The sequence below is a fragment of the Rhinopithecus bieti genome, unplaced genomic scaffold, assembly GCF_001698545.2.
Source record: "Rhinopithecus bieti isolate Rb0 unplaced genomic scaffold, ASM169854v2 scaffold_10354, whole genome shotgun sequence".
NCBI classification, from domain to species: Eukaryota; Metazoa; Chordata; class Mammalia; order Primates; family Cercopithecidae; genus Rhinopithecus; species Rhinopithecus bieti.
The window spans coordinates 696713-709385 of NW_016806491.1; the positions used below are offsets into that span (position 1 = coordinate 696713).

Below are 12673 nucleotides of genomic sequence, written 5' to 3' on the forward strand. Positions count from 1 at the left end.
ATTGTTAGCATTTTTTTTTTTTTTTTTTTTAGACTGAGTTTCACTCTTGTTGCCCAGGCTGGAGTGCAATGGTGCAATCTTGGCTTGCTGCAACTTTGCCTCCCAGGTTCAAGTGATTCTCCTGCCTTAGCCTCCCAAGTAGCTGGGATTATAGGCATGAGCCACCAGGTCCAGCTAATTTTTTTTGTATTCAGTAGAAACGGGGTTTCATCATGTTGGTCAGGCAGGTCTCTACTCCTGAACTCAAGTGATCCACCCGTCTCAGCCTCCCAAAGTGCTGGGATTACAGGCATGAGCCACCACGCCCAGCTAGCAAGCCTGTTAAAGCTGCTTCAAAATTTAAAAGTTAAAAGAACAGACTAAATGTTCTCCTACCTTGGAGTCTCGCTATATAGAGTACCTTGCTTTAGAGGACATAATTTGCTTATCTATCCAAATCCCCATGATCACAAACCTTAAAGCAGTATTGCCCTCCAGTAATAAAGAACTAAGTCTTCATCATCTTTACAAGCACCAATGTGAGAAGCAGGAGGAGGCAGACAGGCGATACTCAGTAGAAGAGGAAGGTTTTCTGTTTTGTTTTGTTTTTAAATAAATGTCAAATTACAAAGCATTTTATCTAGAAAGTGTAATCATGTAAAGGAAGAAGATTCTGCGTTTAAGTGAAAATAAAAATACCTGTTTGTAAAACTAGAATTCCCACTGTAAGGAATTGTAATAATGTCTGCATTTTAGTTTGTGGTATGTAAAATTCTGTCTCGCTGAATGTGCACAATAGCTGTAGGCAGGAGGTGCTGTCATGGCATCTTAAAGGTGAAGATCCAGGGCTTAAAGTTATGGAGTGTCACAGGTAGCAGAGCCAGCTTTCCAGTTTAGGCCCTCTCCAGTTTGTCTGCTGTTTCCTTCTAATAAATTTCACTGTTTTAAAATAAAGGAATAGATACATAGATGCCCACACTAGAAGCAGTAACCTCCTTGTTGAAATGTGAAGATGTGGCTGGCCCATAGCACACATGACTTTCACAGCCCTTTCATTCTGCTACCCATTCTGTTTGTTCTCACTTTTTTGAGGCAAGGCCTCACTTTGTTGTCTAGGCTGGAATGCAGTGGCACAATGCCGGCTCAATGGAGCCTAGACCTCCTAGGCTCAAGGGATCCTCCCACCCCAGCCCACTGATAAGCTGGGACTATAGGCACATGCCACCACGGCCTGGCTAATTTGTTTTTACTTTTAATAGAGATGTGGTCTTGCCTTGTTGTCCAGGCTGGTCTCATACTCCTGGACTCAAGCAATCTTGCTGCCTCAGTCTCCCAAAGTGCTGTGATTACAAGTGGAGTGAGCCACTGTTCCCGGCCACCCAGATCTTCTTTAGTGTGGTATTCAGAAACTAATTACACATAACTCATTTATCATATGTAGGTGACTTTCAATCATTCGATTAGGAGAAAGTCTTAGTAGTTTTTAATAGCTTTATTGATATATAATTCACATAATCAGCTAGTATGTTAATTTCTTCATCCACTTATCATAGTATATTATGACCAGAACATGTGCCAGTTGTTGAATGATTGATTCGTCAGGTGCTGGGTCACTGTGGTATGTGGAAGTTTTCCATCACTCTTCCGATTCAGGGTTATTGTAATGGACCTTACAGGTGTTTTCTAGCGGGGGAGACAAGGTCAAGAAAAATAATATCATAGAAGGATAAAGTCTGTAAAAGCTAGAAGAGTCCAGTTGAATTGAATTTTGCTTTTATAAAGCTAAACTGAAAAGCTACACTGGGAATTTTTTTTGAGACAGAGTCTTGCTCTGTCACCCAGGCTAGAGTACAATGGCGTGATCTTGGCTCACTGCAACCTGGGTTCAAGTGATCTCCTACCTCAGCCTCCCCAGTAGCAATATTTGTAATTTTAACCCTCTGGTAGAACATCAGGGGTTGGAGGTTATTACCTTTAGTGTGGAACATGAGGTCATATATCACCTGGACTCATAGGTAGGTGACAGGAACACTTTCCTATGCTGCTTTTAGTCTTACAGTCCATTGTTTGACACTGATTATTATTGTATCTATATTATTTTTATTTTCTAACTTCATTGCAGTATTCAATTATATGAGTATTGATGCTTTTTAGAAATACTATTTTGTATGCTTTTTTTTTTTCTGGCTCTAATTTTCCCTACTTTTATGGGCTAAATTAATGTTTTTTATATACCTCTATCCCCCTCCACCATTACTCTTAGATTTTTTAGAGATCCAAAATCAAAGAGAGTTAACGAAACATTTTCTAATAGCACTACTGCTAACGAAAGGATAACAATGTAAATTGGTTAGAGGAATAAATTTGGTTTTCGTATCTACGTAAATGTTTGGAGGTATAACATGTTTTTGGAGGCTGACTGCCTTAGATTTAAAATCGGTCACTAACCATGGGCAAATTCTGTAACTCTTGTGAGTGCTGTTATCTATATAAAATGGACATGATAACTATTTTGCATGGGTATAAAGATCAGAAATAATCTACCAAAGTACTTAATACAGTGTTTGGTACATAGGAGATGGTTATTGAGTGGTCGTTTTTCTTCATAATCTTTGTATTACCGTTCTATCTTCTTTTTAGGTAGTATCTTCAATGATGAAAGCAAACAGGTCTTTTTTGTCTCTAGATTTCGATATTACAGCGTCCATGGCTTCAGTTTAATTTATGGTGCATTCTCACTGGAATCTCAGATAGTTTGGAATATGACTGCTATGTTCTCAATCTCAAATTTACTTTCATTCCAAAGAATTAAATAAATGCATTCGATCCTTTTTATAAGAGAAAATTCAAAAGGATAAGGGAATTGTGGCCAGTGTTTTTAGAATGGTGACTCTTACCACTGTGCTTGTTTTCTAGCAAGTTTGCCTAAGAATTAGGTGGAGTGATTTGTGTTTTTATTGCATTGTCTTCTTCCTTTAGGTCATTGCTGTGTTCAAAGATGTGTTTGGTTCAAATTCCAACCCATACATGGGAACCAGACTATTTCGTATCACTCCGTATGATGTTCAGGTAAGGAGACTAAAATAATCCTTTATCCTTTGACTTTTTTTTTTTTGAGACGGAGTCTTGCTCTGTCACCCAGGCTGGGGTGCAGTGGCCAGATCTCAGCTCACTGCAAACTCCACCTCCCGGGTTTACGCCATTCTCCTGCCTCAGCCTCCCGAGTAGCTGGGACTACAGGCGCCCACCACCTCACCTGGCTAGTTTTTTGTATTTTTTAGTAGAGAGGGGTTTTCACCGTGTTAGCCAGGATGGTCTCGATCTCCTGACCTCGTGATCCGCCCGTCTCAGCCTCCTAAAGTGCTGGGGTTACAGGCTTGAGCCACCGCGCCTGGCCCTTTGACTTTTTTTTAATGGTTTCTTCTGCTCCCACTACCAGGCACGCTCATGAAATCTCACTGGCATGTCTTTTCAGTTGGGCTACTCAGTCCTTTCCCGTGGAAACTGTGTTCCTCACCCGTCCCGCCATCCCCTGTTGCTCCTGCACCAGTCATTCCAGCCCCTGGAGTCAATCATGAAGTGTATGCAAATGAGCTGGATGGTCATCCTGGTCGGGCCAGCCTCTGTGGGCAAGACCAGCCTGGTCCAGCTTCTGGCACACCTTACTGGCCACACATTAAAGATCATGGCTATGAACAGTGCAATGGATACTACTGAGCTGCTGGGTGGATTTGAGCAGGTAACCAGTCTGCCTTCATATTTTTTGGCAAAGCGTAATAAACCCTGTGATCTGACTGAGGGTCTTCTGAGTTGGTGGTGACCAACTCTGACCGTAGGGTATTCTCTGACCCTATGATGAGTTCATGTCCTCTGGAAATTACAGGTTGATCTTACACGACCTTGGAGGCAGCTGCTAGAGAAGGTGGAGGGTACTGTAAGGGCACTGTTAAGGGATAGCCTCCTTATCAGTGCTGATGATGCAGAAGTAGTGCTGCGAGCCTGGAGTCATTTCCTTCTGACATACAAGCCTAAGTGTCTTGGAGAAGGTGGTAAAGCTATCACGATGGAGATTGTCAACAAACTGGAAGCAGTGTTATTGCTTATGCAGCGACTCAACAATAAAATCAACTCATACTCGAAGGCAGGTATGTATATTTGGATCTCTGTATCAGGCACTTATCATTGCTTATATTGTGTCCATTCACATGTAACAGATTTACAAATGTTTTGTATTAATTTAGTAATTATTAACGATCAGAACTTGTGGGAAAATTTGGCCTAAAAAGCAAAATGAAGCTGAGGTAAAGTATTCAGAATAGTTGATCATGAAAAATCAAATTGGAAAAAAATTGGTTACCATGCTTTGTGGTTTATTTTGTGTGTAATCACCTATAATGATAAACAGCATGTAAAACTTGTATTGTTAGGCCGGGCGCGGTGGCTCAAGCCTGTAATCCCAGCACTTTGGGAGGCCGAGACGGGCGGATCACGAGGTCAGCAGATCGAGACCATCCTGACTAACATGGTGAAACCCCGTCTCTACTAAAAAAAAAATACAAAAAACTAGCCGGGCGAGGTGGCGGGCGCCTGTAGTCCCAGCTACTCCGGAGGCTGAGGCAGGAGAATGGCTTAAACCCGGGAGGCGGAGCTTGCAGTGAGCTGAGATCCGGCCACTGCACTCCAGCCTGGGCGACAGAGCGAGACTCCGTCTCAAAAAAAAAAAAAAAAAAAAACTTGCGTTGTTATCGGCTATTTTTTTACTGAGTAATTTCTCAGGAAATAGAGCATTTTAAACTGAAGAATAGGAGTCTGAATTCATAGGATGTGTTTATTCATTTGTGTGGAGATGGAGGAAATACATCATTCTGTATGCCATTCAATTAACATGGAAACTTCTCTGATTTTGTGGTGCCACTTTCAGAGTGGTGGTGAGCATGCTCGTAGGGAGGATTCAACCTAAAGGCCCATAGCTTGTGTCTGTCACTATGCTTGTCTTTCTTTATTTCCCAGGCCTGCTTGTAACTGATTACAAAGTGTTGATTCCTTATGGCTGAAGAAATCAGACCTCCCACTTCTAGGCCAGCAAAAGTTTTATCTGTGGTGGTGGACCACTCATTTACTTTCTTCATTGTTGATCCGTCATTTCTCACTTTAAGCCTGCCATTTGAACTTGAAATCCTTTACTCATTGACTCTAATTATAAAAGATATCTGATGGAGTCATGTGTCATGTATTTTTTAATGGTTATTGTAAAACTCATTATTGAGTTAAGAATTTCTGTTGTAAACACTATACTGAATATATGTACTTTTAATCACCATGACAACACTGCATTATAGGAAGGATTATCTACATCTAATAGATGATGATATGAGTGTTCATGTGAGTGTAGGCAAGTAGAAATTACTTGCCTACAGTTTTGCAGTTAGCAAGTGGTTGGGCTATGGTATGTTAAATCTAAACCTTGTTACTCCCTCATCTTTCGAAGTAGAAATCCAATGTGTATTACCTTGTGATATGAAAAATAGTCATAAAACAGTTTCTAACCAAAAAGATCATTTGAAAATTTTCCAGGGAAGGGCTATATAAACTATAAAGCATTTGTCTAGTAATTACCAATTATTACTATAATCATATGATACGCTCATTATAAAGGAAGCGCAGTTTGCACTGTGTGAAGTTATAGCACTTTCATTTAGTATAAATGCACTGATAGGTGGGAAACATCCTCCTTTTGCCATTTGAGAAACCATAATACAGAAAAATCATTTGCCACCTCTATCACCCTATAGTCAAGCCCAAGTAGCTATTAATACAGAGAGCCCTTAAGAAGTATTTTCTGTCTTAAACTTTCCTATCTGTGTATAAACAGAAGCAAAACATTCTTCTATTTATTCTATTATGAAATCTTAAAGACCTTGGCTAGAAGTATCAAGCTTCCTTTTCATAAACTTAATTCTTGGTTTGAAGTTAAGTGCTGTGGATGGTGATTCTTCCTTGTGACATTTCAGAGTTTGCCAAACTTGTTGAAGAGTTCCGAAGCTTTGGTGTGAAGCTTACACAGTCAGCCAGTGGCCGTAGCCATGGCACATTTGAATGGGTTGACAGCATGTTGGTTCAGGCCCTGAAGTCTGGAGACTGGCTTCTGATGGACAATGTTAACTTCTGCAAGTAAGAACCTTATGCCTAATCATCAGTGGTCCAGCCTGAAATTTGGGATATGCTTGTCAAAGTAGAAACCCAGATAGAAGTGCTGATATTTTGAAGATACTATTTTTCTCAGTTATGTAGGCACCCTCAGCCATAGTCTATAGACTTCTCCCTATAGTGAACAGTTGTAGTTTGTCATCAGATAACTGTAAGATTTCAGCTCTGTATGATAATTTTGAGCTGAACCAAAGGCTAACAAAATTGGATTACTTCTGGCAATGTCCATTAAGTTAGGCCTTTTAATTTAATATCAGAAGTCTTTTGTTAGGGTTTCTTTTTTTTTTTTTGAAGGTTTCTTTTTTTTTTTGAGACGGAGTCTTGCTCTGTCTCCCGGGCTGGGGTGCAGTGGCCGGATCTCAGCTCACTGCAAGCTCCGCCTCCCAGGTTCACGCCATTCTCCTGCCTCAGCCTCCCGAGTAGCTGGGACTACAGGCGCCCGCCACTTCGCCCGGCTAGTTTTTTGTATTTTTTAGTAGAGACGGGGTTTCACCATGTTAGCCAGGATGGTCTCGATCTCCTGACCTCGTGATCCACCCGTCTCGGCCTCCCAAAGTGCTGGGATTACAGGCTTGAGCCACCGCGCCCGGCCGTTTGTTAGGGTTTCTTTAGTGCAGTTTTTGCTAATGCAGAGTCTGGCACAGGGCAGGCATTTATTAAATGGCCATCAGTGACACAGCGATTCAACCACGTATTATTCTTGATCTTACAGTAAGGCAAAGGACAAGTGTGAAACTATTGGACATATACAGTTAATATAGAAGCTACTACAAGTTAGATGATGGCTATTTCTTCATGGAGCATTTATCTGAATGTTACAAACTGAAATCCAGCCACCTTAAATGGATTTGATAATGTGGAGGGATTGGGGGGCAGGAAAGGAAAAAGTGAAAAGGTTATAGTACAAGGAACTTATCAGTATCTTTAATTTCATTTATTCAAAAATATCTTATGTTTAACTGTGTATAAGGCCCTGGGCTATGTGCCTAGGGAAGTGAGAAGGGAAATCAATGGGGAATCTACTTTGGAGAGATCACTGTTGTATCTGGGTGAGTGATTGTGCCAAAAGGAAATGTGAGTCAAAAGCATTTGGAGCCCCGTGCATGGAAGAAAAGAAGAGTCAATGCAGCATGTTAACCTATCCACCATCTGAATTCTGTCTCTGCAGCCCATCAGTGTTGGATCGTTTGAATGCTTTGCTTGAACCTGGAGGTGTCCTCACTGTTAGTGAGAGAGGAATGATAGATGGATCCACTCCCACGATAACACCAAATCCCAATTTCAGGTATTTATAGCTCTTACATTTCTGCCTCAGAATCTGACAGCCTCAGTAGCAGAGGTAGATGTTCAGTAGGACTTCCTTCTATATTTTATTTGTAAACTGAATCATGGGGAAGTTCACCCATTTATTAATTCACTTAACAAATGCTTACTGAGGCTTTACTGTTTGCCAGGCACTGCTGGGCTGTGGGAACATAGCATAAACAAGAGGAGCAAGGTCCTTGCCTTGCATTGGTGACGAAGGTGGGAAGCAGAGATACCAGTCACAATCCTTTTGCAGTAATTTAGGCAACACATCACAGTGGCTTAGATGAGGGTGGTCCAATGAGTTGATTTGCTGATGGACATGTGGGTTGAGAAAGAAGAATTAAGGATGACACCTATGTTTTTGGCTTGAGTAACTGGGTAAATGGGGTTGCCATTCATTGAGAAAGGGTTGCCATTCATTGATAAAGGAGCAGGTTTAGTTTGGGGAGAGTCTACAGGGAATCAGCTGTTTACTTTCAGACATAAATGAGAGGTGTCAGATAACTAGATGAAGATGTTGATGGGCATTCAATATATGAAGCCAGTTGTTTCAGGAGACTACACTTGCTTCCTGTTCTGCTGTCTGTAGGTTGAGTTAAAATAATGAATTAGTACAGCCTACTTTGGGGAATATCTGAAGGTTAAATTTTTAGAGTTCTCAATACTAAAGGTACACTGGATATATATCATACACAGTTCCTTAGGAAATAGTTTTAGAGAAAATCTTTTGCTATATTGATGCATACTAGAAATAAAAGATCCTTGATGTGAATTCTGTGACAATGAGCCACATAGGATTTGCCCTCACTGACTGGTGCTGAGCTACACCTTTGGTTGCACTGGGATTTAAAATAGTTTTTTTCTTTGAATTGCTATTTTTCTAGACTTTTCCTCTCAATGGATCCTGTCCATGGAGATATATCCCGAGCTATGAGGAATCGTGGACTCGAAATCTACATTTCAGGGGAAGGGGATGTGAGCACCCCAGACAACCTGGATTTGAAAGTTCTGCTGCACAGCCTTGGATTGGTGGGGAACAGTGTATGTGACATCCTCTTGGCTCTACACACACAGACCCGGAGCACTGTTGTAGGTGAGGTGCTTGACTTTTGGGCCTTTGCAGAGTTTTAGTCTTCAAGAAATTTATGTTATTCCATTGGACTGCTAGTTAAAGATTTCTTACATTTAATGTATATAGAAATTATCAGGAAAACTGTTAAAAATGTGGATTTCCAGACACCCCAAGAGATTGGGTTTAGCAGGGCAGGGCGAGGCACAGGAATCAGTATCTGAAAGACGCTTCCTATGTCATTCTGATGCGAGTAAGCAGAGGCTAACCCTTGAGTAATTCTGCTTTACGCACTGAGGTTTATGAAGTTTGCCCATCATTTCTCCAGGGTCATCAACAGCCTCTTGAAGTTGGAATAAAGAGGAAACTGAGTTATTTAAAGCAGACAGGTGTTACTTTTTCTAAATGTTCAATTACACAAAAAGGAGCGAGATAATAAATGGAGTATTGCGTGTTGGTTAATTACTCTGTGTTGGGTACCATGCAGATTGTTTATTTAATCTTTACATTAGTTCTGCAAGGCATATGTTTTCATTTTCCAGATAAGACTCAGAGTTTGAGTCATTTATCAGTTAATAGTAACAGCTGGAATTTGCAAATAGGTCTGTTGGATTTCAAATCCCATGGTCTTTTATGAGGTGACACTCAACTTGCCGCCTTCATTGTGTGTCAGCATTAGATTAAGGATATATGTGACCAGGCTTTATCACATCTATAAATGAGTCCTTCATAATAAACTGCACACAACCAGAGAGAAACAGGGGAGATAGGAATACAAAGGTTCCTACGGGTCCATTGTGCCCTCGGGGGCTCTAGAGTCTACTTAGAAGGTTTTGTAAAGTAAGTATTTGGGTGGGGCTGAGTGGAAGGAGGTTTGATAGAAGGACAGAATTTATCCATTTTCATTGGAGATTTTAAAGACTATTGTTTATAGATGGCAATTTTTTTTAATAGGTTCTCCAACATCTTCTGTGTCAACTCTAATCCGGACAGCCATACTAATTGTCCAGTACCTGCAACGAGGGCTGAGTTTAGACAGAGCCTTTTCTGAAGCATGCTGGGAAGTATATGTCTGTTCCCAGCATTCACCAGCAAACCGGAAGGTACTATGAAGTATTGCAGAATGTTTCTAAGTTGTAATACCCTACATTATCCAGTACAAGGAAATTTTAAAGGTGGCAACCCAGTGACCTGAGAGAGTTGACCACCGCAGTTTGCTTTAATAGAGATCTAGTATCCAGGAACTTCTCTGGAAAATAGCTTGACTATAAATATTCCTGTTTTTTTTTTTTTTTTTTTTTTTTTTTTTTGAAACTTACATGTAGTCAGGAAAAGTAGAATTTAACTTGTGTTTTTCATTGAAGAGTGTTGTTACAGGTTGTTGTGAGGTGGTCACATGGAATATTATTACTTAGCTGTTTTTTGGCGAATATCACTTTTATGTTGGTACCACTGTGTTGTGTTTTTGTCTCCTACCAGCTTGTACAGGCTTTACTGGAGAAACATGTTTCTTCTCTGCGAGCACATGAAACCTGGGGAGACTCCATTCTTGGCATGGGACTGTGGCCAGATTCTGTGCCCTCAGCTCTCTTTGCTACTGAAGATTCTCACCTGTCTACAGTCCGAAGTGATGGACAGATCTTAGCATATTGTCTCAACAGGATGAGCATGAAAACCAGCAGCTGGACAAGGTCAGTGGAGCCTTCAGCTTGTGTCTCTGGTTTCTTGACTGGTTTTTGTTTTTGCTGAAAATGGTCAGGACACAATGTATTTAACTGGAGCATTCTGTGGCCATTTATTATGCAGCTCTCATAGTTTTATTGTTCATTGTGATACCACTCACTATTTATTATTTACTAGGTATGTTTTACCTTTCTTCCTCTGTGGAAGACTCACCTTTTCTCTCTTACCTTTGATCCAATATTTGTGAAAGGGGTTTTCTCAATTATTTGGAATGTGAAATAAAAGGTTATTCTAGTACTGAGTTTGTTCATTCAAATGAATTTCAGGAGTCAGCCTCTTACCTTGCAAGACTTAGAGAAAATTATGCAGTCCTCCAGCCCTGAGAACCTGAAATTCAATGCAGTCGAAGTGAATACTTACTGGATCGATGAACCAGATGTTTTGGCCATGGCTGTTAAATTGCTCATAGAAAGAGCAACCAATCAGGATTGGATGCTCAGAGTTAAATGGCTTTATCATTTAGCCAAGAATATACCGCAGGGGCTTGGTGAGTAGACCAGCTTAATTTGTCCAGTGATGTGATTTATATACATTTATGCTATTTAAGTGCCTCAGCAGCTGTGTTAATCTGTGACTACACTGTTAAAATTACAGTTGGGAGATCTCCTAGGAAGAAATTCGTGGCCTAGCATTACTGTTGAGGAGCAAGTCTGCCTGTAGATGTGTCACAAGATCAACTTTTGTTTCCATGTTATCCTCTAGCATTTCAGGACATATTCACCTTCCTAACAAATTCAAAAGGAAAGCATACTGTATTATTTTACTTTTTAGTTTTGAACATCTGCTTTTTGTGCTGTACTGCTGCTGCAGAACCATTCTATCTGGGAAAGGTATTAGTTTTGATAAATGCATTTCTTCTAAAAGTATGTAAGATTCTAATCTTATTTTAGTTCCAGTGTTCCATGTTGTCCCACTTGGAGTTGTCCCTTGGTATCTGTAGGGGATTGATAGGAGGACTCTCCCTCCCCCACCCACCCAGGGACACCAACATACGTGGGCGCTAAGGCCCCTTATATGAAATGGGATAGTATTTTCATATACCCTACACACATCCCCCTGTGTGCATTAAATCATCTCTGGATTACTTAACAATACCTAATACAATGTAAATGCTATGTAAATAGTTGTAGTATGTTGTTTTAAAACTTATTTTTGTTGTATTTTATTTTTTGTTTTTTTAAATTTTGAATATTTTTGATCTGTAGTTGGTTGAATTCCACAGATGTGGAGCCCTTAGATATGGAGAGCCACCTGTACTTTCTTTGTAGTTCTTTCATTTTAAGAGAGGACAAAGCAACAATAACAACATGGCTTGAATTGTAAAGTACGGAACATGGAATTTGTTGGTGGAGATTAAGTAATTGAGTTTACATGAGCCTTTCTACTTCATGAGAATTTGTCGATAAACCAATGGATATTTACAATATGTTGTGACACATGTCATCTGTTTAAATATGTGTAGAGAATTTTATAAATATTTTGTCTCTGTTATCCTATATGATAGCCACTAGCCAGCCACAGAGAGCGACTAAAATGTAAATGTAGATTTAAAAAAATCAAAAATCCAGTCCTTTAGTTGCACTGGCCACATTTCAAGTCCTCATATATAACTAGTGGTTATTCTATGCAGCTATAGAACATTTTCATCTCTGCAGAACGTTCAGTTGGATAGCACTGCTTTAGAGTCTAACACTGGTTTCTCCTTCCTCCACAGAGTCCATACAGATTCATTTGGAAGCCAGTGCTGCATCTCTCAGGAATTTTTACTCACATTCCCTCTCAGGTGCAGTCAGTAATGTTTTCAAAATATTACAACCAAATACGACAGGTATGCACTTTTGATTTCTAGCTCTCAGCACTGTTTTGGAAACTTATCTTTTGAGTTTATGGGGAAAAGATCTTACCTGTTAGAGGTCTCAACATAACAGTAGTTTTTAGAAGACTCATGATATGCAGAAGCAAATTTTCCCTCTATTTTTTTGAAACTACCTTTTTTCCCCCAATGGGACAGGGTGTCACTAAGTTGCCCTGGCCTCAAATGATCCTCTTGTTTTGGCCTCCCAAAGTGCTGGGACTAGAGGCTTGAGCCACCATGCCTGGCCTGAAACTATCCATTTATCTTCCAGCTGATGGAGGCTGATGATATGCCATGGAGTGAAAAGAATCTAGCAGTTGGAACACTGGGCTGTGGTACCAACTCTGCCACAAACTGGCTTGGTAGATTTTTGGCTCATCATTTACTGTTTCTGCCTGTGTTTAGAAACTAGGGGAATTCGGGAGGCTGAGGCAGGAGAATGGCGTAAACCCGGGAGGCGGAGCTTGCAGTGAGCTGAGATCCGGCCACTGCACTCCAGCCTGGGCAACAGA

General features: G+C 40.5%; 1 protein-coding gene across 1 annotated transcript in view; it reads left to right on the plus strand.

Annotated features, from left to right (window-relative positions):
- MDN1 (midasin AAA ATPase 1) overlaps nucleotides 1–12673 on the plus strand; it is a 196929-nt gene that overhangs the window by 114858 nt on the left and 69398 nt on the right. The window contains 10 exon segments of the mRNA XM_017876823.1: nucleotides 2959–3048; nucleotides 3455–3718; nucleotides 3863–4124; nucleotides 5991–6150; nucleotides 7355–7471; nucleotides 8379–8587; nucleotides 9518–9666; nucleotides 10043–10254; nucleotides 10573–10793; nucleotides 12021–12134. Coding sequence (XP_017732312.1) covers nucleotides 2959–3048; nucleotides 3455–3718; nucleotides 3863–4124; nucleotides 5991–6150; nucleotides 7355–7471; nucleotides 8379–8587; nucleotides 9518–9666; nucleotides 10043–10254; nucleotides 10573–10793; nucleotides 12021–12134 — 1798 coding nt within the window.